This window comes from Pantherophis guttatus, chromosome 4, assembly GCF_059756535.1.
Source record: "Pantherophis guttatus breed Tessera chromosome 4, ASM5975653v1, whole genome shotgun sequence".
In the NCBI taxonomy this organism is placed as follows: domain Eukaryota; kingdom Metazoa; phylum Chordata; class Lepidosauria; order Squamata; family Colubridae; genus Pantherophis; species Pantherophis guttatus.
This window is the reverse complement of record NC_142066.1, coordinates 136,483,540-136,510,158: the sequence shown is the minus strand read 5'-3', so window position 1 is coordinate 136,510,158 and position 26,619 is coordinate 136,483,540. Positions and strand designations below refer to the sequence as shown.

Genomic DNA, 26,619 nt, shown 5'->3' with positions numbered 1-26,619 from the left:
TGATGGACGTGGCCAGGGGGGCCTTCAATCAGGTCCGCCTGATGTGCCAGTTGCGCCCCTTTCTGGATCGGGACTCCTTATGCACAGTAACCCATGCCCTCGTCACCTGGACTACTGTAACGCTCTCTACATGGGGCTTCCCTTGAGGTGCACCCGGAGGCTCCAACTGGTCCAGAATGCAGCCGCGCGGGTGATTATGGGAGCCACAGGGCGCTCCCACGTAACAACTCTCCTGCGTGAGCTGCACTGGCTCCCAGTGGTCTTCCAGGTGTGCTTCAAGGTGTTGGTTCTCACCTTTAAAGCGCTCCATGGCATAGGGCCGGGATACCTGCGAGACCGCCTGCTGCTACCGATAACCTCCCACCGGCCAGTACGCTCGCACAGAGAGGGCCTCCTCAGGGTGCCGTCGCCAAGCAATGTCGGCTGGCGGCACCCAGGGGGAGAGCCTTCTCTGTGGGGGCACCCAACCTGTGGAATGAGCTACCTTCTGGAATACGACTGATCCCAGACCTCCGCGCTTTCCGAAAGGCCCTGAAGACTTATTTATTCCAACAAGCTGGCCTAGCTTAAATGGTTTTAATGAGGTTTTTAAATTTTTGATTTTATTGATTCTGGGTTTTAAATTGGGAACTTTTCGATTTTGCAGATCTGGGATTTTAAATTGGAAATGCCGATGATTTAATTTATTTTAGTTTTTTCTTAACTTTTGTACTATATGTGTTTTAAGTTTGGCTGTCCACCGCCCTGAGTCCCCCTGGGGAGAAGGACGGTATATAAGTTGGTTGAATAAATAAATAAATAAATAAATAAATAAATAAATAAATAAATAAATAAATAAATAAATAAATAAATAAATAAATAAATAAATAAATAAATAAATAAATAAATAAATAAATGTAGGAAGCAAATACTAAGTTAACTTTTTAAAGTTAAAATAGTTTTGGGAATGTTAAAATTAGGAAATAAACATATATTTCTCCACATCTACTAACTGCACCAAGGAAACAATAAATGACTAGTTATGGTACTTACCTTGAAGTCTAGATACCTGCGTATAATAGCAAGTGTAACAAAATCCCTTGCAGATAGCCCAGGCAAGTTTTCAAAACCTGAAGTAATGTATCAATTATTATTTTTAAAGTAACATTATTTTTAATTGATTCACATTGTCTAATACCTATGTAGCATACACACATTAGCAAAATGAAGTTATTCCCACCAAGCAGTACTGGATGACTGATACTTAATGTCTGGTCCCTAAAGTTATGGCTGTTGCAGCACCTGCACAATCATGTGATCAGAACTCAGGTGCTGAGCAGTCTACCTGTTCTTACAATGATACAGCCGTTTTAACTTTCCCCACCCCTTATCTCTACATCTCTGCTTTTTTGACTGCACTGCAAGTGGACTTCTTGGCAGTGACAGTGGCACTAGAGCTGACATAGAGACCCAGGGCCTTCAGCAATCTTGCTACATCAGCTTCAGTACTGCCAGCGCAAGCCAACATGAAAGGAGTGCTACTACCAAGGAGTGCCTCCTCAGGCCTTACACTGTGGTCATTCAGTCCAATGCCAAAGCACAAAGTAACAGCTGCCCCCAATGCTGTGTGCTCTGCAGACCTTGCTACTCCCATCCTACCTTTTTCATTTCCTTTCTCCCATTAATAACAAGGTATGCCCAGCCTGGCCCTGTGTGAACAGCTGATGGCCTGGCCAGGCCTTTTTTGCAAGGCCGTGCATGTTCCTCTCCAAATCTTGTGCATTCTTATCCAAATTGAGTGCAATCTTCCTGTAATACTTTTCACAATGCTTCTGATGCCTTCCAAATTTCCAGACTTAGGTTTCTGCTCAGGCAGCTAGCAATGGTAGTAACGCTGTGGCTGAAATAGAGGCTTAAAGACAACAGCGTGCAGCTGAGATTGCTGAAGCTCTAGGCATCTACTTCAGCCTCAGTCCTATCAGCATTGTCGGTGCTGCATGCCATTCTATAGGGTAACAAAAAAATAAGACATATAGGTGGGTGAGGGAGCTGAAGAGGTGGCAGTCTGTTGCCTTACTGAGATTCGGAACTGAGACGGATCAAGCTGGGAATGGCATAGGTTGGAGTGGAACTTTGTCCAATGACTGGTGGGATTCAGATAACATTGGAATAGGGATTGCTGTCACTAAGTAATGCAGTTACATGACACCATACTTGTACATCCGTACTTGATACACAGTACATCATTTAGCAATGGAAACTCCAGTTCCAATTACTATCGTTAACTGTGAACCACCTTTACTTGCAGAATCTTTTTTTACATAATTTATATACAGTACATAAGCATCTTCAAGACCAATAGATTAACCCTGATGATTAAGGCTAGAAAAGACGCAGAATATTTTAAAATTCGCCGGAAAAGACGCCTGGAGAGCAGTTGGAGGGCCAGCCGTTCTGAATCTGACCGAACACTGGTAAGGTCTCATATTAAGACCTACCTGGTGGCAATAAAAGCGGCAAAGTGTAACTATTTTTCCGCTCTTATTGCATCATCAGATAATCGCCCGGCTGCCCTGTTTAGGGTGACCCGCTCCCTGCTCCACCAGGAAGCGCGGGAGGACCCCTTGGAGGGTAGAGCCAAGGACTTTGTACAATATCTGTATGACAAAATCGCTCAGATTCGGGAAAATTTGGACTCTGACTGGGTAGATTCGGGAGGGAGGATGGAGGCAAGTCTTGAGAATATTACCTGGGAAGAGTTTGATTCTGTGACTCCGGAAAACGTGGACAAGATACTGGGCAGACTAAGTGCGGCCACATGTTTATTGGACCCGTGTCCCTCCTGGCTGGTGCTGGCCTCTCGGGAGGTTACACGAGGTTGGCTCCAGGGGATTATAAATGCTTCCTTGAGAGAGGGTGTCTTCCCTGCCGCCTTGAAGGAGGCGGTGGTGAGGCCTCTCCTCAAGAAGCCTTCCCTGGACCCAGCAGTGTTGGCTAATTACCGTCCAGTCTCCAACCTTCGCTTCATTGCGAAGGTTGTTGAGAGTGTGGTAGCGGACAGCTTCCTCAGTACTTGGATGAATCGGCTTATCTAGATCCGTTCCAGTCGGGCTTCAGGCCTGGATACAGCACGGAAACGGCATTGGTCGCATTGGTAGATGATCTCTGGAGGGCCCGGGACAGGGGTTGCTCCTCTATCCTGGTCCTATTAGACCTCTCAGCAGCTTTTGATACCATCAACCATGGTATCATGCTTCACCGGTTGGAAGAGTTAGGGGTGGGGGGCACCGTGTTGCGGTGGTTCTCCTTTCTCTCTAATCGGTCGCAGTCTGTGTTGACAGGGGGGCAGAGGTCAACCCCGAGGCCGCTTGTATGTGGGGTGCCACAGGGGTCGGTTCTCTCACCCCTTCTGTTCAACATTTATGTGAAGCCGCTGGGTGAGATCATCTGTGGTTTTGGGGTGAAGTATCATCAGTATGCTGATGATACTCAGCTATACATCTCCACCCCGGACCACCCCAATGATGCCCTTAAAGTGATGTCCCAGTGCCTGGAGGCTGTACGGATCTGGATGGGGAGGAACAGACTCAGGCTCAACCCATCCAAGACCGAGTGGCTGTGGTTTCCGACGTCCCGATATAGTCAGTTGGTGCCATCACTGACTATTGGGGATGAGCCATTGCCCCCCACGGAGAGGGTTTGCAATTTAGGCATCCTCTTGGACTCACGGCTGTCTTTAGAAGAACACTTGATGGCTGTGGCCGGGAGGTCTTTTTATCAGGTTCGCCTGATTCGCCAGTTGCGTCCCTTTCTGGATCGGGACTCGTTAAAAACGGTCACTCATGCCCTCATCACTTCACGCCTGGACTACTGTAATGCTCTCTACATGGGGCTCCCCTTGAGGAGCACCCGGAGGCTCCAGCTGGTCCAGAATGCGGCCGTGCGGGTAGTTATGGGACCAGCAGGGCGCTCCCATGTGGCTCCCCTCCTGCGCGAGCTGCACTGGCTCCCTGTGGTCTTCCGGGTGCGCTTCAAGGTCTTAGTTACCACCTTTAGAGCGCTCCATGGCTTAGGACCGGGGTACTTACGAGACCGCCTTCTGCCACCAATAGCCTCTCACCGCCCAGTACGCTCCCATAGAGAGGGGCTTCTCAGGGTGCCGTCAGCCAAACAATGTCGACTGGCGGCCCCCAGGGGGAGAGCCTTTTCTGTGAGGGCACCCACCATCTGGAACGAGCTCCCCCCAGAGATACAGAAGATTCCGGATCTGCGCACTTTCCGCCGTGCCCTCAAAACATTCCTGTTTCAGCAGGCCGGCCTGGCCTAACTTTCCCTTTATATTACTTTTTGATTTTATTTTAAACTGGGATGTCTTGAATTATCTAGGACCAGAATGTTTAGTATATTTTAATTGGGTTTTTTTTTTATTATTAACGTTTGTATTACATGTATTTTTATCGTTCGCTGTTCACCGCCCTGAGTCCCTTAGGAATAGGGCGGTATATAAATTTAATAAATAAATAAATAAATAAATAAATAAATAAAATAAATAAAATATGGAACTATTTTTATTATTGGTTGGAGAAGAGATATAAATGACTAATTATATAAGTATGTATAAATATGTGATGAGTAGAATATTATGCTAGTGATGAATTGATATAATGGATTGGATAAGGATCAAGATAGAAGTAATGACAGCTATACAGAAAAAGAAAGAACTTTGGAAGATAACACCGAGATGTCACAGGGAAGAGAAAACTGATGTATTAAATGTTTGTCTAAAAAATAAAAAACTTTTTTTTTTAAAAAAAGACCAATTGCTGATAATTTTATTACTAATGTTTTGTAACAGCAATTTAACTATAATCCTTACAATTCAGGGTTTTGGTTTTTTTTTAAGTTGGCTTCTGTAAAAAAAAATTCTGCTATTTTTGTTCACCATCAATAATACATAGAAAAGCAATTTGTTGAAAAAAAAGCTCACCTAATTTACATATTAGACAATAAATCTTTGCTCTCATATTTTCAGCAACATCCATGACAGCAATAGTGGGACAGCTAGCAGGCATTGGAATTATTTCTTGTGTTTTTTGGAACTGGCCAACTAGTGGTTTCTTTGTATCTATGGCATCAAAAAAAAAAAAATCTCATTAAAAGGTCTAAAGCAACTGTAATATTTTAGTGAAATATTAATTTCATCCTGTAATTTTTTTAAAATAAAGGTTTAAGAAATAATAATTCCTTAATGCAGATATATGATGAAAATTAGAATTGCTTTATGTATAAAAACTCTTGTGAGATGTATCAGTATGGAAGATTCCACAAAAGCAGTAAAATTCTCACAACTGTTCACATTTCTTAATAGTATATAGCCAAAGAACTATAAATACTTGCAATCAAACTTTTTCAGCCATTACTACAGCAGTGATCTACTATTTATGTATATTTCATTGTGAAGTTACTTAACATCTGCTTCTACTAGATTTCATATTATTGAATAACTTTCCAGTTTTTTTAAAAATAGCTATATTACATTTATAGCAATGTTGTTTGTATTTTAATTAGTGAGGTATCTTGAAGATTGTATTATTTTAATGATTGAATATATATTCAATCTATGTAATTTAGTTGCAGAAAAACAACAGAACATTTGTTAAGAAATAATATTTATTGTATCACATTCTGATCTCTATAGTGTCTTCATTGGTACAAATAATTATTTTCTAGGAAATTGATGTTAATGAAAAACAATCTGTTTCAAATGCTATTTCATAGTAAACAAATCATGGAAAAAAAGCATGTTCTTACTTTTTTAAATAATATACTGGTACATTTTCAGGAAGTACAGCTTCTTTCTGATTTAACTAACTATAGTTAAAGCCCAGCACGATTCTCAAGTTCAGTCATAGATAAATAAATACATAAAGTACATATGCATGCATATTTATTTATTTACATTTTGTAGCTGTCCATCTTCCTTAGAGATGAACTATGACTTTTTAATAATGGTCCATATGTCTATAAAGGTTTATAGTGAAAAACGTAAGGTGAGTTGTTGAGGTGCCTCTATCCTGTTCATACCTAGTGTCCCCTCTTTGCCGTTTAATCAGAATTTTTAAATTTTATGGATTTGATGATTGCTTTTGTTTGTATATTATTATTTATCTATGTAGGATTAAAAAAACCCTGAAAAATTAAGATTGTCTTCAAACTACGGTTGTTCATGAGATAAAATAGCATGAACCAGTACTTACCAACAATTCTTCCAGCTTTATCATGTTTCACTCCCATCTCTTCTTCTTCTTGTCTCCATAGGTTTATTAATAAATTAGCTGCTGTTTGGTCTTTTTTCCCTCGCCATACATTGATATGGGACACAGTTTTAGGATTATCACAAAATTCAACTAATATTCCAAGAATTAGGTTACATACATTCTTTTGATTTAACTTCACAGAAAAAAAAAACAGGAAAGAAGAGAAATTATGAATGAAATAACCAAAGTCCTAAGATATTATTAAAAATAATTATCCTTCATCCAATTCTTATGTTAGCTACAGGAATTCAAATATATAGACAGATTTTAACATAAGAGAACTCCAAACAATGAAGTGTATGAGAAGCCCTTTGTAACTTGAAATTATGAACATTAGAGACAATTGAATTTTAAATTCATGTTGAAATGTACAACAGTGTTTATTTTGGGAAGTATGAAACAAGTATTTTGGGCAGGGGTGGGTTGCTCCCGGTTCAGTCCGGTTCTATAGAGCCGGTAGTAAAACTGATGGGAGACTTCGCCCACCTGCCATGACATCATCATGGGTGATCTACGCAGAAGCGCAGGCACGAGTGAAGTGAGTGTGAGTGTGCAGTCCTGTTGCGAACCGCTAGTAAAGGTAAGTAGAACCCACCCCTGATTTTGGGGATATATGAAACAAATATTTTTGAAATTTTTAATTTAATATCATGTAAAGAAAAATGAACAAAAACTATCAAAACTACATATAAAGCCTTTAAAATTAAAAAAAAACATTTTTTTAATTTTAAGGGCATGTCATTATGCATAATATCTGGAAAATTTGAACTCCAAAGAACATTTGTCCCAATTTTATATAAGTTAAAAGTTTCTAACTTTCATTGTTTTACAAGTATGTTTAAAATTATGAAAATAATCCCATGAAAAATCAGTTCAGGTGCTGATTATGTATTTTGCATTTATGCTTCCCCCCCGCCCCCCACCAAATCTTATATGTAGTATTCTTTTCTCTGACAACAATAGGTGGTACATATTTTAAATCCTAGCAAAATTTTTACTTACATCCTTTACTTTATTTTAGGGAATAATTTTTCATCCCTTTTTACTATCCTGAAGTAGGAGTGTGATACACAATTGAAAGATGGTAGTTTTAACTGTAAAAACTACCATTGATTTTACTGATTAATATAAAATGCTCATAGAGTCTCTAAATGAAAACATTTTCTTAACTGAGAATTTATTTAAAATAGTTGAAAAAGTAATAAAGTTAAATTTTTGTAAAGTTTTGGGTTCAAACAATATAAAATACATTGTTTGAACTCAATTACCTTGCATTCTCTGAAACATCAGAGGCAATGAAGATTTTTGAGAAGGCCTTTACTAAGACAACTGACAATTTATTACTGATTTTTTTTTAAAAGAAAAACAAACTTCAATTTAGACAATATACAAGAGTATCTATATTTCCCAATAAATGGCTTTAGGCTTTAAAGCAATGTTAGATATATTTCTTATGATTAAAAATTCAAATAAGTTCAGCAAAGGAAGCCTAAGACATTTTTAAAAGGTTAGGTCTTTCTAAAGGTTAGCTTTATTAGAGATGGAGTCAGTTTTAACTTTGGTAAACGCTATGAGTGTGTTGACGTAATTATTTATTTTACTTTGCTTATATACAGTATTTCTTGTAATGCCTTATTATTTAGATATGATTGTATTTTTAGAAAAAAAGCCTAAGGGTTAAAAATCTTAATATTTTGTTAAACTATATCTACAAACTAGCATATTTTAATATATAAAGAATTTAACAGAATAACAGAGTTAAAAGGGATCTTGGAGATTTTATAATCCAACCCCTTGGTCAGGCAGGAAATCCTATATCATTTCAGACGAATGGTCTTCTTAAAAGCATTGAGTTGGAGCATACACAACTTCCAGAGACAAGTCATTCTACTGATTAATTGCTCTATCAGGAAATTTCTTCTTAGTTCTAGTTTGTGTCTCATCTTGATTAATTTCCATCCACTGCTTCTTATCTTGCCTCCAGATACTTTGGATATTAAGTTGACTCTCTCTTCTTTATGGCAACCCCTTAAATATTGGAATACTGCTATCATGTTACTCCTAGTCTTTCTTTTCATTAAACTAGACATACTTAATTCCAGCAACTGTTCTTTATATATTTTAGCCTCCAGTCCCCTAATAATCTTTGTTGCTCTTCTCTGCACTCTTTCTAGAGTCTCAACATCTTTTTTACATTATGGTGAGCAAAACTGGATGCAGTATTCCAAGTGTGGTCTTACCAAGGCATTATAGAGTGATATTAATACTTCACATGACCTTGATTCTATCCTTTTGTTTATGCAGCCTAGAACTGTGTTGGCTTTTTTGGCAGCTGCTGCACACTGCTGGCTCATATTTAAGTGATTATCCACTAAGACTCCAACAATTACTACTATTGAGCCAGGTACCACCTATACTATACCTGTGCATTTGTTTTTCTTGCCTAAATGTAGAACCTTACTTTTTTCACAAATGAATTTCATTTTGTTAGATAGCACCCAATATTCAAGTCTGTCAAGATCTTTCTGTATCTTAAGCCTATCTTCTGGAGTGTTGGCTATTCCTGCCAGCTTGGGGTCATCTGCAAATCTGATGAGTTGCCCATCTATGTCATTTATGAAGATATTGAAGAGAAGGGCCTAAGACAGAATCTCGGACTACCCACTGCATACTTCCCTCCTTGTAGATGCAGTTCCCTTGAAGACTACACGTTGAGTGCAATTGGTTAGTCAGTTATGAATCCATCTGGTGGTGATGCTGTCTAACCCACATTTTTTTTTCAGTTTAAAAACAAACTTTATTGAATTTAAAAATATTAACAAACAAAAATGAAAAGAGAGAATATACAAATTTTTCTATCTTATCAAGTAGTCGGTTGTGGTCTACTAAATCAAATGCCTTACTGAAGACCAAGTAAATTATATCCATAGTATTTCTCTGGTCCACTAATTTTGTCACTTTGTCAAAGAATTCAATAAGATTTGTCTGACATGATCTATTTTTGACAAACCCATGTTGGCTTTTGGTTATGATTTTGCTTGCTCTAGGTGTTCGCAGATTCATTGCTTGATAATCTTTATATATCATTGCTTGATTATCTTGAGCAGAAATAGTTTGAAAACACATGATTATGCATTTAGAAGGAAGCTTGTTATCTAATTATAAAGCTGATTTACTGAAATTTTTCATCCCTTAGCCCTAGATTTGTGATGCAGTGACCTGACTGAACAGTATAACAATGTATTTTTTCTTTGAGTTTTTTCCTTTTATATTTAGAATTAGGTATAAATTACACATGTGCTTTTTCTGACTGTTTAGTTTAGTTTTGCTCTTTTGCAAGGGGTTTTATGTTCATTTTGTTTTATTTCCCTTTTCCTTACATAGTTTGCTATAGAGTCCTTTATGTAATTTTTTTATATAGTCAACTATTTTCTTTAAAATATATACTTTTGTACTATATTAAAATAGATAACATATATATGTACATTAAAAAGTCTTAATTGAAATATTAAGAAAAAATAATGAATTTATTAAAATATTTTAATGATGCTGTAGAATACTTTAAGAAAATTCAGTAACAATATAATTAATATTTTTGTCCACTTTTAAGTAGATAATAGTACTTACTAAAAGCAAATCTAATAGAGTGAAGAGACCTTCTTTTTCAAGAAAATAGTCTTCTAAAATAGTGCAACCCATGACACAGCACCTTAAATAAAAATATTTTTAGGGTGTAGGATATACTTTCAATTTAAACTTTATACTGTCAATGAATGATTTTCATTAATAAGCTGCAAATGGAAAGAATTTCTAATATAATTAGTCATATACAAAGTCCAAAATATATAGTGCTGGCTCTTCAGCTTTGAAACAGAGATGAATACTGCCCCCTAGAGTCGGGAACGACTAGCACATATGTATGAGGGGAACCTTTACTTTACCTATACTTCCATCTATATTCTCACATAACTCTTAAAAGCACTCCAGTTTAATACATGAAATTTTTGCCCAGCATTTGAGACTTCCTAGATGCAAAGTACATGCTCCACTTGATTTATGGCCAATTCTCCCATAAAGCCAAATTATTAGTATGATCAATGTAAGATGTATATTGAAGGATTATTCATTAAGAATCTTCAAAATATTGCCACCACATGTACAAAGCAGTCATGTGAATTTAATATTTGCAGTATGGGAGTAAACAAGAAGGTTAAAGTTGGGGAGAGTTTTAAAACAAATTTATGTTCATTTAAAATTAAACACTTAAAGACTAAACCAAGAAAATGCTTTTGTGATCCATTGAATTAACCCTAACCTGTCTGTCACCCTTCTTTCAAAGATTAAAATGTTTGAAATTGCTATATTTACCATAAGCAGTCCAGAGCACAGAAAAGAAGACGATTATGACCCAATCCACTATAGAAATTTTTGGCATCTATCTTCATAAATGGAATAAGTGTATCCACTCCTTCCCATCCAAAGAGCTCCTGTTTAATAGTCAAACTTACATTATTTTGTAAGAATTATAAATAATTGTTCCTGTCTGTTCTACTTTGGTCATCTTGAATCTAAAATATTGTGTCCAGTTGGAACATAATAACCACCTTTTCCATATCCACTGGCAGTTTCTTATAAGAGCTTTGCCTTTTATTGGGCTTGCACAATAGCTACGCTGACTCAGGAAAATATTCATTTGGGACTTTAAGAGACTATAGAGATGACAACAGGATGTGACCATGTGTCATTTCCTTAATTTAAGAATGTATCTTCCTGAGGCCAGAAAAAGAAAGGGCTCCTTTAAAGAGCTTCCAGTAGATTTAGAGAGATTACATAAATTGATCCAAAACATTTTTATCTGCTTCTGATTTGAAAACTGCAACCTATACTGAAGCGTTTTCAGAAAAGAGAAATCAAAATGATAAGGGATCTGGAAGATAAAACTCAGTAGAGAAAGATTAGAATTGTAACATATATTTAACTGGGAAAATTGAAAGGAGATATACCTGCAATATAATAAACGTAGTCCTCGACTTAATAACAATTGAACTCAAAATTTTCTGTTGCTAAGCAAGACAATTGTTAATTGAATTTTGCCTCATTTTATGATCTTTCTTGCCACAGTTGTTAAATGAATCACTATTAAATTAGTATCAGGGTTGTTAAATAAATGTGCTTTCCTCATTGATTTTGCTTGTTAAAAGGTTGCAAAAAGCTGATCACATGACCCTGGGACACTGCAACTGTCATAAATGCATTTCAGTTGCCAAATGGCCGAATTTTGATCATATGATTATTGGAACCAAAGCAAAAGTTAGAATATTTTGGACATGTGATGCAACACCCAGAAAAATACAGCATCCTTCACTTAACCCTCCAGGGAAAAATTGAAGGCAAACGATGTCCAGGCAGAAGAAGAACATTATGGCTTCAAAATCTAAGGGACTGGTTTGGACAAAACTCAGAAGCACTTTTTCAAGCGGCTGTTGACAAAAATAGGATTGCCAACATGATTGCCAATGTCCGATGAGGGATATGGCTGGCACAAGAAGAAGAAGACCAGAGGCTGCAACTGTAATAAGTGTGAAAAACAGTCATGAGGCAATTCTTTCATTGTGATTGTAAGTCGTGGACTACCTGTATCTGAATACCTGTTCTGTAGATGAATAAAATTGTTCAGAGTTATTCCAGAAGACAAAATAAGAAACAATGGATTTAACAGGACATAGAAGAAGGTTTCAAGTGGACATCAGAAAGAATAAGGAACAGAATGTTCTACCTGGGAAGTGGTAGATTCTCTTTGCTGACCTTGTTTATAAACAAAGGCTAGATCGCATCTATCACTGATGTATTTATGCATGGGTATAAGATTGCACTACAGGATTTCCAAGATTCTTTTAAAACTTTCTATTGTACACTTATATACAGTAATTACATAAATAGAAATAGCTGTACTGTATTTTGCAATTTATATGTGGTTGCTCCTGATCTTTATTACTTCATGTTATAATGCAATCCCAAAGCCAAGTTATCTGAAAATCTAATCACATCAAAAGCAACTCAGGAATGCCAGTTTAGAATCTTAATGGACAGTGATACTACAGAATCAAAAAATAAAATAAATAAAATAAAATAAAATTTGAACATAGGCTCACTTTTTTACTTTCTTATTCATTGGAAATTCACACAACGAACTTTTGAAATCCATGAGGAAATACAAACCTTTCTATGGATATTACTTTCACAAAGAGTTGACAGAATAAGTAAGATATCACTTTGAATCTCCATCACAAGGGCAGAATCTTTATAATTAGTTGTGGTAAATTTTAAGATACCTAGTGGAAAACAGCAATAAAGATGATTATGGCTGCTACACTAGAAATTATTATACCAGTAGAATATATTACATAATAATACATTATTTTGCAAATTTAATATATCTCTTTTTTTTAATTTTAAAAAATAAACTTTATTAAATTTAAAAATATTTTTTAAAAAAGAGAAAATATACAAATTTTCTCAATCATAAAATTACATTTTCAATCCATAATTACACTAACAAACTAAATACAGTGGGGCAAAAAAATATTTAGTCAGCCACCAATTGTGCAAGTTCTCCCACTTAAAAAGATGAGAGAGGCCTGTATAGTTGAGAGATTGAGAGGCCTCAACTATGAGAGACAAAATGAGAAAACAAATCCAGACAATCACATTGTGTGATTTGGAAAGAATTTATTTGCAAATTATGGTGGAAAATAAGTATTTGGTCACCTACAAACAAGCAAGATTTCTGGCTGTCACAGACCTGTAACTTCTTCTTTAAGAGGCTCCTCTGTCCTCCATTCATTACTTGTATTAATGGCACTTGTTTGAACTTGTTATCAGTATAAAAGACACCTGTCCACAACCTCAAACAGTCACACTCCAAACTCCACTATGGTGAAGACCAAAGAGCTGTCGAAGGACACCAGAAACAAAATTGTAGACCTGCACCAGGCTGGGAAGACTGAATCTGCAATAGGCAAGCAGCTTGGTGTGAAGAAATCAACTGTGGGAGCAATAATTAGAAAATGGAAGACATACAAGACCACTGATAATCTCCCTCGATCTGGGGCTCCACGCAAGATCTCACCCCATGGGGTCAAAATGATCACAAGAACGGTGAGCAAAAATTCCAGAACCACACAGGGGGACCTAGTGAATGACCTGCAGAGAGCTGGGACCAACGTAACAAAGGTTACCTCAGTAACACACTATGGCGCCAGGGATTCAGATCCTGCAGTGCCAGACGTGTCCCCCTGTTTAAGCCAGTACATGTCTGAAGTCTGAAGTTTGCTAGAGAGCATTTTGGATGATCCAGAAGAGGATTGGGAGAATGTCATATGGTCAGATGAAACCAATGTAGAACTGTTTGGTAGAAACACAACTCATCGTGTTTGGAGGAAAGAGAATGCTGAGTTGCATCCAAAGAACACCATACCTACTGTGAAGCATGTGGGTGGCAACATCATGCTTTGGGGCTGTTTCTCTGCAAAGGGACCAGAACGACTGATCCGTGTACAGGAAAGAATGAATGGGGCCATGTATCATGAGATTTTGAGTGCAAATCTCCTTCCATCAGCAAGGGCATTGAAGATGAAATGTGGCTGGGTCTTTCAGCATGACAATGATCCCAAACACACCGCCCAGGCAACGAAGGAGTGGCTTCGTAAGAAGTATTTCAAGGTCCTGGAGTGGCCTAGCCAGTCTCCAGATCTCAACCCCATAGAAAACCTTTGGAGGGAGTTGAAAATCCGTGTTGCCCAGCGACAACCCCAAAACATCACTGCTCTAGAGGAGATCTGCATGGAGGAATGGGCCAACATACCAGCAACAGTGTGTGCCAACCTTGTGAAGACTTACAGAAAACGTTTGATCTCTGTTATTGCCAACAAAGGATATATAACAAAGTATTGAGATGAACTTTTGATATTGACCAAATACTTATTTTCCACCATAATTTGCAAATAAATTCTTTCCAAATCAGACAATGTGATTGTCTGGATTTGTTTTCTCATTTTGTCTCTCATAGTTGAGGTCTACCTATGATGACAATTACAGGCCTCTCTCATCTTTTTAAGTGGGAGAACTTGCACAATTGGTGGCTGACTAAATACTTTTTTGCCCCACTGTACATGTGATTATATAAACACATATATACAAACAGTGACTTATTTACCTATTCTATCTAACTGACGGTGCATTCTTTATTGCTTGAATTTCCCCTCATTCTTATCTTTACCCTTTTTTCCTTTGGTTTATCCACTTATACCATCTATTCCATACTATAAAATATTTTGAGTCTTCCTTGTCTTTTAATTCTAGAATTAAACTCTAGAAGCAAATTTAATATATCTCAAAGTTATCTATATTGTCTTTTAACATATTTAAGTATATCCATCCTTACACTCAGATGCAAAAAGGAAAGCTTACTGGAAGTTGGGTGTCTTATTGGGATGCAGCACTTTTATTAGAAGAAACAAAAGATCAAATGGTGATTATCATTTCTTGTCCAATTTATTGGAGAAATCTGTCATGTCATTTAAGAGACTGATGTCAGTCTGATAATCCTCCTTCAGTATGTTTTTTGAACACACAAATGGTAACAAGAACTAGGCCCATTAATTCCGTACTCAGACTCTCAGAAAAAGCAAACATTTTACTTTTTGTAATATACATTTTTATCTTTTGCAATGTTCTAAATCTTAAACAAAACAGAATTATAGCATTGACAATAAATACCATGTACTGTATATTACCTATATGTACCTATACATATTGCCTATATATATATATATAGAAGCTCCTTGAGCAAAGAACCTATGAACTACCCACTCCCTAAAACAAATTCCCCAATATAAACATCATTTGTCTGAGGATTCTTATTTTTCAGTTAAGGAAATGAAGGAAGATAATGAAGTTTAATGCTCCAAATCAAAAAACTATTCCATTGGTGGGAAAAAAATAATTCCTTGGCAGAGATAGGGGCATTTCAGTCAAGATTCTTCATATTGAAAAATACAAATTCTCATCCTCAAAGCTATGAGACTAGAGAAAGTAATATAATTCAACTGCAAAAGTTCCTTTGAATGGAATACTATGAAACATACCAGGGAAGCAATATAAAGTCATAATCATGCTCTCCGTATGTGAAAAATAGCATTCACGGTTTTAGATAAAATATACAATATATAATTCTGCTATCATTGCAGAATTAATATTTTACCTCTATAGTATACGGTAAATTCCTGCTTCTTTTGAACTAACTGGCTGCATTTGGTTTTACAGATAAAACAAACAAATAAACAAACAAACAAAACCCCTAGAAGATTCCAGAGATGCCCTTTTAAGATTGCCCTGCTATTAAATGTCTTGTATATTAGAAAGCACTTAAAAAGACATTGCAGTCAGTTTGAAAAAAATGAGGAAAAACTATATTGCTTTAAAGCATAGTAAGAATAAAACTGAGCTTTATTTTTATTCAGACATAATGAAACAGAATTAATTTCAGATGTGTTACCCAACAGTTGATGAATTGCTCCTTGATCACAAAGGTCAACATTCACAGCATCATCATCGAGAGATACAATTGGATTCAGGACTCTCAAGCAGAAGCGCATCTGTGCAAGTTTGGTGCCACGACCACCTACGCCATGGAAACTATTACCTTGAGTAAAGAAAGGATCTGAAAAAAAAATATTCATTTTATTTCAAATTAGACTATAAAGCTTTTCATATTAACATTTGAAACATTACTGTAAATGTCAGCACTCTACTATTTTACTGTAACATAGATATTTCCCTAATACTTAATCAAATATCTAATTATATAATTCTAAAGTTTAATTGAACATATAATATTCATAGGAAAAAGGAAGACATCATCATGGCTCTTTGATATTCTAGCAAGAAATATGCTGTACATTTGGGCTTCAGTCTCCAAAGCTACATGGTGGCAGAGAACATGCAGAAATTCCTTGCTACTTATATAAGAATTTTTTAAAAAATATTTGGCTGAGTTTGTTCCCAGAGTATGTTGGTATGTATTGCACTTAACAGTAGTAACTTAATATGGTAAAACTTTTTAATTTCAAAATTTCCCATACAGTAATCCTCAATTTACAACCACAATTTTGTCCCATTTATGACCTTTCTTGCCACAGTTGTTCAGTGAATCATGGCAGTTGTTAAGGTAGTTCATGATTGTTAAATGAATCTGGCTTCTCCGTTGACTTTGCTTGTCAAAAGGCAAATAATAATAATAATAATAATAATAATAATAATAATAATAATAATAATAATAATAATAATAATAATAATAATAATAATTTTATTTCTATACCGCCCTTCTCCCGAAGGACTCAGGGCGGTGTACAGCCAATTTAAAAACACAAGACACAACAATAATTAAAAATTAAAATAATTAAATAGATTTGACTTTGCTTGTCAAAAGGCACATGACCCAGGACCCTTCAGCTGTCATAAATACACGGTCATGTGACATCTCTTACTCACTTATAAGGATAGAGTTTATGTAGAAAACCAAGCAGGATGTAACTGGAACAAATAGTTCTTAGCCGAAAAGCAAATTTAGCTCTATATCAAAAATCACAGCATTTCATTAGCAATACCACCTAGACTTATATACAGTTTCATAATGCTTAACAGCCCTCACTAAGTAGTTTACAGACTCAGCATATATTCCCCAACAATCTAGGTCCTCATTTTACTGACCTTGGAAGAATGGAAGAGTGATTCAACCTTGAGCCAGTCAGAATCAAACTCCCCAGAGTGAGCAGTAAGTTAGCCTGCAATACTGCATTCTATTCACCATGGCTAAAAGTTATCTTGCCTTATTGACTCACCATTGCTCACACACCATTCCAGAAACAGCAGAAGGCGAGTATTTCCCTGGCACAGCATATAGTCTTCTATCAATAACGGAGCCATTGTTGCTAATGTAGCAATAGCAAGAAGCTGTAATTCTTCATACTGTGCTGCAGACATATCAAGTGCTCCTCCCTTTTCGTTTGGTTTTAAATAATGAAATAAAGCCAGTATTACCTTACCCTCATGCAACAGCTAAACAAGGAAAGGAGATATAACATAATTTGAAAAGAGAAATCCGTTTTAATAGTAAAAGGGTAACAATAACAATATACTTTTGACCTTCTCTTGCTAGTACATGCAGAAAGCATTTTTAAAGTTATGTTTTACGTAAAATTTGAAACGTGATGCTCCCTGTATACTACTGGTTTGCCATTTTTGATAAATGTCACAATGAATGTAGAAAAGGAGTAAAATTTATATCTGCTGATACCAATCATTCGCAACCACAACCATAACCACAATCACCAGCCACATTCTTATTCTCTCCCCCACGCCTCCACCCCCAATACACAAAATAAGTACTTTTATTGTATTCCTCTGATTATTTTCTTTGGGAAGTGGGTGTGCAAGATACAATCTATTTAAAATTGTTATTCAATAAAAGGTTCTTACTTGACTCTATGAATTTATACAATTATTGGGCTGTTAATTTCTCTCTGAATATACTAAAGTTATTTTAGAATAACATTCTTCTGAGGGAGGGGAAATATTTGCCTATCTATTTTGACATCTAGAAGTGACATAACTGACATGAAGCTTTTTGGTGCTAGTAGCAGAATGTATTCCAGTGCTGTCAATTTCAACATAAATGTATTTTTTTTTATCGCTTCTCGGCCTTTTTTTTTATCGCTTCTCGCTTCTGGTTAAGATCAAGTGTGTAAATGTATATTTACACATGTATTAATAGAACTCTTTGAAAACATGTAGTATTAAAAGTCTTGAGCAATTATTATTCTTTTCAACTATTTTATGACCTACCTGAACAGAACATAAATCTTTTGCTAGTACAGTAAGCATGTTAAGCAGCAGCTTTTTCAGCTCAAAGTCTTCATAACAGGAAGTAAGCTTAAGACCTTTTACCAAAGGACTATGACTTTTCACTGTGAATGAAATGAAACACATTTTATAAATAAAAATTCATAGTTCACATTTACATGATAAAGTATTAATGGTTAAAATACTTACTTTCATCAAAAGTAGCAAATAGTATTAATTGCTTGGAAAATCCAGTTTCCTAAACACATATACACATAAAGTTAAGATATGTACAAAACTGTTATATTTATATTTGTGCTATTTTAAAATTTATAATACCCTAAAGCACATGGAAATATTTTAAATAATGGATGAAATAGAATAGAAATTACTTTTTAGAAAATATAAAATGGCATTTGTAAATCAATGTGGTTCTTTACAAATATTTGAAATGGACCAATTTAGGATTATTTTTTGTTCAGATCTTAAGAAGGAACATAATTATTAATTTTAGTGATATGACAAAAGGCAGAGCACTGTGATAAGAAAAGGAGTAGATCCAATTCTGAAGATGAAATATAATTTCCAAAATCCTTTAAAAATGGATAATGTCTTCATAAAGACAATTTTATATACAGAACTAATTAGAAAAAAAAAACCACTAGGCATTTTATTGCTCTTAGTTGGAAAGGTAGACTTACAATAAAGCTTTCTTATGATAAATGAGGAATGGGCCACCTATTAAAAAGTTAGAGAGAATAGAATAACAGAGTTGGAAGGGACCTTGGAGGTCTTCTATTTCAACCCCCTGCTTAGGCAGGAAACCCTACACCAGACAAATGGTTATTCAACATCTTATTAAAAACTTCCAGTGTTGGAGCATTTACAACTTCTGGAGGCAAATTGTTCCACTGATTAATTGTTCTAACTGTCAGGAAATTTCTCCTTAGTTCTAAGTTGCTTCTCTCCTTGATTAGTTTCCACCCATTGCTTCTTGTCATACCCTCAGGTGCTTTGGAGCATAGCTTGATTCCCTCTTCATTGTGGCAGCCCCTGAGATATTGGAACATGAGATCCTAATCAAAAGATTTATATTAGGCCAGAAGTTATAACCTTGCAGCCAGAGTTTGTCCAAGGCAAAATGTGACAGTGTAAAATGATAGCTGAATAACAAAGAAACAAAAGAAACAAATATAGAAGTAGTAATCTCTAGTTCATAAATCACCGAAGAGTAAAAATGATGCAGGTTCAGGCTTTTATTATTCATACCTTCTTAGCATTTTTTTTACAGCAAATTAACCTCTTCTTTATCAGGTGAATAACAGATACTCCAGAGTAGTATCCATTATATTAATATGCAAACTAATGCACAGTAGCAGAAATATGGGCACTTTGATAAGATGATACAGGAAAATATATTTTTAATACAGGATAAAAGTATGAAGGTAAAATCACACACACACACACACAAAAGAAAAAAAAGAAAAATGAGACTTCTGGTTGACATCGCGGCAATATCAGACACAAGGAACAGGTCTCCGTGTTCCCTGTGCTGACTTCTCCGTTTGTGGGCTCCGAGAGGAGCAAAAGTTGCCCTGTAGTGGCAGTGAAGCAAAGAGGGGTGCCCTGAGAGGTCAAGGAGAGTCTTTTCCTTCTCAGCGATGGCAAGAAGAAGAGACAGCCTAAAGATGGCTGCTACAAAGCTGGGACAACCGAGGAAGTAAATAAGACTGCTGCTGGAGCGAAGTAGGTGATCAGTGCTGGAACTGGGGGAGAGGATTCTTTTTGCCTTAAATTTAACCCCAAGGAATAATTCAGAACTATTTGCTCAGAATTATCTGTTAAAGCAGCATCTAAGCATTCTGAGAAAATATCAGACCAGAAGGGGAAGGGACAAGAGAGAAAAATATGTACATTTACATTTTTTTGTAAATTTTTGTAAATTTTTGTAAATTTTTGTAAATTTTTGTAAATTTTGAACTATATAGAAAATTGGACTCTTAAACTGGGAAGACGTGGTACTGGGAAGGCATTTTAAAATGCTGGAATTATTTACTTATAAAACTTATTCTGCTTTTATAATTGATTTACAACTAAAATGACGATTGACTAGTGGCAATACTGAAATTTAAATTGAGAGTGCTACCTGCTGACAAAAGAAAAAATTACAAGTCTGGGAATACCTATATGAAAGACTGTGAAAATATCTATTGGATTATTCTTAACTACCCCATGACTACTGGAGACTCAAATATGAAAATAAGGAAGCTATTTAATTAATGGGACCCCTGAATGCTATGCTAGAAGATTAAATCTGTATAAGGGTCGCAAAGAGGCTTTTGATAACCTCTGGATTATCTGAATGGAACTGATCATTTACCTATGAGATATAAAGAACTGGGACTAGTGTACTCCTTGAAGGGCAATTTAAGGACTGAATAAACAGTTCTTGGACTGATGAACAAAAGTTGAACTTTCTAAAACAAAATAAGATGCTTTATAAGGAAGAAATGACCGGAATTTCAAAGGAGATGGTGTTACTTTTTCAAAACACAAAAGACATCACGGAGAAAGGATTTAAGGAGATTATGGGAAAAAAATGGAAAATACCATATGAGGGATGATGAGTAAAGACCAAGACTCCCAGAAAAGGGAGGAGTCAACAGAAGAAATGGAGGAAGAAGAAGACAAAGAGCAGACAACAATGGAAATAACAGTGACTGATGAATTAAATCATGGGGAAAATACATTAAGAGAGTTGGAAGATACTTTTGAAAGAGAGATAGGAGCCTGGGCAGAAATTTTGGAAACTAGGCAGTGGAAGAAGGTAGAGGTGGGAGAAATACCTAGATTGAACAGCCAAGATTCATGCAGAATCTTGCAGACATCTTCATGCAGACAGAGATAAAGATTCAAGAGAGGAATGTGGGAGGCAAGCCAAAAAAAGCATAGCAATTAAAGCATTGAAGTGGGCAAGAGACAATGGATAGATGATTTATTTTTGTTGTTGTTCTGATTTGCTTTTCCTTTCCTTTCTCTTTCTTTTCTTTTTTTAGGTAGGTGACATGACTAGAAGTTAGGTAGGATAGAAAGAAAATGTCTTTTAATATAGGGTGACATGAATTAAGGTTAGAATAAGAGATAGAAATAATAGAAGGGGGAATATTAGTGTATACACCTTTACATAATAAAATAAAAGCAATAACAAGAGAAAATATGGAATAATTGAATAACGACAAACTGCAACTTAATATAAATGTGTATCATTATTAGAAATATATGTTGATTGGATGTAATAACTATGATTAATTCTACTAGTTTTATTTGTATTAGAATGTATGACACCCAGATGCCACATTGTTCACATATTGATATGTTTGTAAAAAAATAAAAAAATAAAAAACTTGTAATAAAGAAAAAAAAAGAAAAACTTGATATTTGATCCAATGATATTTTGCAAAATTATTAGGTGTAAAATTTAAATCTCATTTTAAGGTAAGAGAAAATGTCAAGATTATAAGATTACCATATCTTCTACAAGTTTTTCAGTGTTAATTCTATTTTCATAGGAGTTAATTTCTTATCTTCTGTGTCACAACTTCTAAAACCTTATCATTTAATAAACCTTTTTTTAAAATGTAAAGCAAGACCTTATAATGCCTGCCATATTTAACTGAAAACATAATTATATGTTTTTCTCTATAGTATAGAATTCCAAGACAAAAAATAATTATTTAGAAAAAGATCAATGTGTTTTACGGAAGAAAGGCTGTGGCTATATTAAAAAAGCTGGCACAATGATGTTAACAGAACATGTAACTAATTTTCAATATTTACTTTTAATTGCCCAAAATTCAAAATCAAGTATACATACAATCATTGGAGCTCCTGGGTTCTGAGCAACAAGGGTAGCTATCACCAAAATGTCATTTCTTAACTGACGATCATAATGGCGGAAACCGTGTATGAGTAAATTTGTAAATGCTTCCTTCAGAGCACTAAGTAAAACAACACAATTCTATATTTTAATACCTATACCTTTTCTAATTGAATATATAATATCATTCCTAGATACTGAAATTCTGAACAGTACTTTAGTAGTACTTTAAGTACTCACTTAAAGACATTTATTCAGTGACTGTTCAAATTTAAGACAGTGTTGAACAAATGGTAGGTTCTCTAATTTAGAGTCACTTGTCCTCTAAATTATAGTCCTCTAAATTACAGTCACTGCAGCATCTCCATGTCATGTTTTTTGTATTTTTGTTCTTTGGTTTAATATACACCAAACCAATAAATGTTACATAGCAAAGGTTTAGAAGGCAGAAAGTAGTTAGTCCATAATCTATTGATTTTAGTATTTTAATAATGCAATAAATAATTTATTTTATATCAATAAATAATTCAAATAGAATGAAACATTAGTTTTAAAAAATGCTTGTTCTACCTTTGTTTTTAACGTATATGAGAAGTAGAAGATAAAAATGCCAGCTTCTAATTTATAAACTAGCATGTAAAATCTAGGTTAATATATAGTAGTTTAAATAGGCTTAACTGTACACATTCCAAGTTACTGAGCTGTTCAACAATTTGGTCCTTGGAGGTTTTTTCTAATAAATTCCAAAGAATTTCTGAGGAACGGAATAATAATTGCCCAGAGGAGTCAACATCATTCAGATGAGAACATAATATTCTTGGTGCTTGAGCTTTCATCATAAGTTTACAATTTGCTTCTGAAATACAAAAGGATTGATAATTAGCTCCCTTTGAATTGCCAGCATTTTACTGAAAAAGAAAGTAAAATAGATAAGGCTTAGCTACAATATTTTTAAAATATAAATCATACTAACCAGAAATAGAAAGATGTTGCAAAGTTTTAATGATCCATAATTTCTCAGAAAGATGATTTTCAACAAGTGTTAGTGACAAAACCAAAGTCTCTGCTAAACCTCCTAATTCTACAATCTGCTTTTTATAATTTGCACTTGTAGGTTGATAACCTGTATTAAGAAAATTGGAAGAAGTCCATCAAATTACTTTAATTACAAACTAATTTTTTTTCTGATTTTATTTATTCATTAGATGTATAGCCTCCTGTCCTCCAAGAATTCATGGTAAATGAATTTCTATGTCTGAGACCACTATTGAGCCCAAAATTTATGTTGCTAACTGAAACATTTGTAAGTGAGTTTTACCCCACTTACAATCTTTCTTGCCACAGTAGTTAAGTGAATTATTGTAGTTATTAAGCTAGTAACGTTGTTAAGTGAATTCCCCATTGACTTTGCTTGTCAGAAAGTCACAAAAGCTGATCAAATGACTTCAGAATATTACAACTATTATGAACCAGTTGCTAAACATCTGAATTTTGATTATGTGACATGGGGATGCTACAAAGATTGTGTGAAAAACAGTGCTAAATCACTTTTTAAAGTGCTGTTATAACCTTGAACAATCACTAAATGGATTGTTGTAAGTCAAGGACTACCTATAGTTTAACACCTTACCTACCACACTGCACTCCCAGGCATCAAGATCACTGACAATAATAATTAACTTAGTTTTCAAATAAACAATTTTATAAACATTTTATAATTAAATGTTATCAGAATAAACAAAAGTGTATTTTACTTAATTAAAGTTAGGATATTATTTCTTGATTGTATTACTAGTTGTATTACTAGTTTTGGTTAAACATGAAGTATATTAAGCTTGTTTATTCCTTACAGAATGAAGGATAATAATGGAGAGAGGGATACATGTAAACACAATGCTGAAAGTAAACTATGGTTAATTCACAGCCTTATACACATGTGATTCATTAATATATCTTTTAGCCCTTTAAGATAGAGGAAATTGGCACTACATGAACTATTAGAACTCTATTTTATTGTTAAAAGATATAATGTCTTTCTCTCATTCCTCTTATACAAAAGAGTGTCAAGGCAAGGCAATCTTATTATGTTTTATTCCTTCCGCCCTTTCAGGGCTAAGCTGGCATTTATGGAACAGTTATTAAATTTCCTTCTTCATGGATACCATATTCCATGATCTGTTAGATTAGCACTAAATATGGAATTACGCTTCTTTGATACTCAGAACTTTTTATACTGAGAGAGGACAACTAAATATGAATTTGGGGTGAAATTTCAGTTTATTACAGATACCTACACCACTAAATAATTGAATTATATGGAATCCAATCTATGAAAAATTTCTCACTAATAGTACTTTCCTACTCTGGATTAAAACCTAGGAACAGGGCACAGCACTACCGCAAGGATTTTTTCATGTAGTCCTATGTGCAAATAATGTGCATATAATTGTTTTCTATGTAGAAATGGTAACATAGGAGGAACCTCATTATTAAGGTTAATCAGCACAATAATTACCAGTAATTGTTTAATATTAGAATTAATAATTAAAAACATTAATGATTCTAGAAATCAGGGACTGACATCTTGTAGATGAGCAGCATATTTCATAAAGATAAAATTATGAATACTATCCAATGCATCTGTCTATCCAATGCATCAATGTTGGAAATACATGGATTTTCAATAGGACTGATCTATTATATTTAAAATACACAAAATAACTTCTTTAGAAATAATTAAATTTAACAAGATATGAGAAAGATAAGTAGTCTAGTAAAGTAAAACTAAATTTATTACTTTATTATAAACCAAAGTAACAAATGTGTTTGTGATCTAATTCAGTTTTACTCAAAATAAGCATTTCTCCATAGCAAAGAAACAGTGGTTACATACATTTTCTTCATCACACTTCTAGTACAGTATATTATGTGACATTTCATTCAGACATCTGATGCATAGTGGTTGAAATATATTTGTAAAGATAAATATTTCCTCTGTCCAGTCATATCTGACTCTAGGGGGCAGTGCTCATCTCTGCTTCTTAGCAGAGGGAGCCAATGTTGTCCAAAGACAATTTCCATGATAATTGGTCAACATGACTATATGCCGACATGCACAGAACGCTGTTACCTTCCCAGCAAAGTGGTATCTATTTATCGTCTTGCATTTGCATATAAGATTTCATATGAAATATCTGTATTCTACAATATGTTACAGATTTTCCTCAATCAACTTGTTGCTCTCTCATTTACTATATAGATAGGCTGTTCGTATTTTTAACATTGTGGTAAACTAATTTTATTAAAATATATCAAAATATAAAATAATTCTTACCTTCAAATTCTTTTACTGATGGCTCAGCATGGTAAAAGCTAATAATGCACTTACATATTTGTATTCTTATTTGAGAGCATGGCACTCTGATCAAGTGACCTGAAACAACAGGAAAACTGTAATATACTTTTATGACATTCTGTTGCATGAGTTTTATTCATTTATTTATATATGAACATTATATGCATTTCTTCTCGGTATTTAGTTACAATGTTACAATGTTTTGTTTCGAGAGCTAAGGAGGAAGAAAGTATCCCACTATATTATACTATTTCTCTCTTTTTCTCTCTCTAAAATTATAACCATTGGGTTAATAACTATTTAAAGTTACAATGGTACTGAAAAAAGTGACTTATGACTTCTTCTCATGCTTATGACCATTACAGCATTCCCACAGTCATATGATCAAAGTTCGAGTGCTTGGCAATTGGCATGTATTTATTATGGTTGCAGCATCCGAGGGTACTGGAATTGTCATTTGCAATTTTCCTAGGGAATTTCTGACAAGCAAAGTTAATGGGAGAACAGATTTGCTTAACAACTGCATGATTCAGTTAATAACTGTGCTGATTTGCTTAATAACCATTGCAAAAAACAGAGGGATAGAATCAAGATCACGTGAAGCATTAATACCACTTTATAATGCCTTGGTAAGGCCACACTTGGAATACTGCATCCAGTTTTGGTCGCCACGATGTAAAAAAGATGTAGAGACTCTAGAAAGAGTGCAGAGAAGAGCAACAAAGATGATTAGGGGACTTGAGGCTAAAACATATGAAGAACGGTTGCAGGAACTGGGTATGTCTAGTTTAATGAAAAGAAGGACTAGGGGAGACATGATAGCAGTGTTCCAATATCTCAGGGGTTGCCACAAAGAAGAGGGAGTCAAACTATTCTTCAAAGCACCTGAGGGTAGAACAAGAAGCAATGGGTGGAAACTAATCAAGGAGAGAAGCAACTTCTCTCCTTGATTATGATTTCGGGGGTGAATTGGTCCGGAAAATCGAAAGGAGGTTGAAATGATAGAGGGGGATTAATGAATAGCCATCTGGTCTCCCCCTTGGATTCACTCTCCACCTTATGAAATGTTCTTCCCCTGTTGCTGCCCAGACTCTCTGTTTGTGGTCGGGTCATTTTTTCCATCACCTCTGACTCTGGGACTTTACTACCACCCTCTTTGGACTTAGTGCCGTTTGATCTTTATGTCTTCT

General features: G+C 35.1%; 1 protein-coding gene across 1 annotated transcript in view; it reads right to left on the bottom strand.

Annotated features, from left to right (window-relative positions):
- CFAP69 (cilia and flagella associated protein 69) overlaps window positions 1–26,619 on the bottom strand; it is a 47,705-nt gene that overhangs the window by 6,799 nt on the left and 14,287 nt on the right. The window contains exons 6-19 of the mRNA XM_034401828.3: window positions 25,409–25,507; window positions 23,048–23,197; window positions 22,753–22,930; window positions 22,072–22,195; window positions 18,408–18,456; window positions 18,201–18,322; window positions 17,198–17,414; window positions 15,853–16,017; window positions 12,516–12,628; window positions 10,665–10,783; window positions 9,924–10,005; window positions 6,237–6,429; window positions 4,967–5,104; window positions 1,033–1,109 (exon numbers count right to left, since the gene is read on the bottom strand). Of these exons, the coding sequence (XP_034257719.1) occupies window positions 1,033–1,109; window positions 4,967–5,104; window positions 6,237–6,429; window positions 9,924–10,005; window positions 10,665–10,783; window positions 12,516–12,628; window positions 15,853–16,017; window positions 17,198–17,414; window positions 18,201–18,322; window positions 18,408–18,456; window positions 22,072–22,195; window positions 22,753–22,930; window positions 23,048–23,197; window positions 25,409–25,507 (1,826 nt within the window). The remainder of the gene's footprint in view (window positions 1–1,032; window positions 1,110–4,966; window positions 5,105–6,236; window positions 6,430–9,923; window positions 10,006–10,664; window positions 10,784–12,515; window positions 12,629–15,852; window positions 16,018–17,197; window positions 17,415–18,200; window positions 18,323–18,407; window positions 18,457–22,071; window positions 22,196–22,752; window positions 22,931–23,047; window positions 23,198–25,408; window positions 25,508–26,619) is intronic.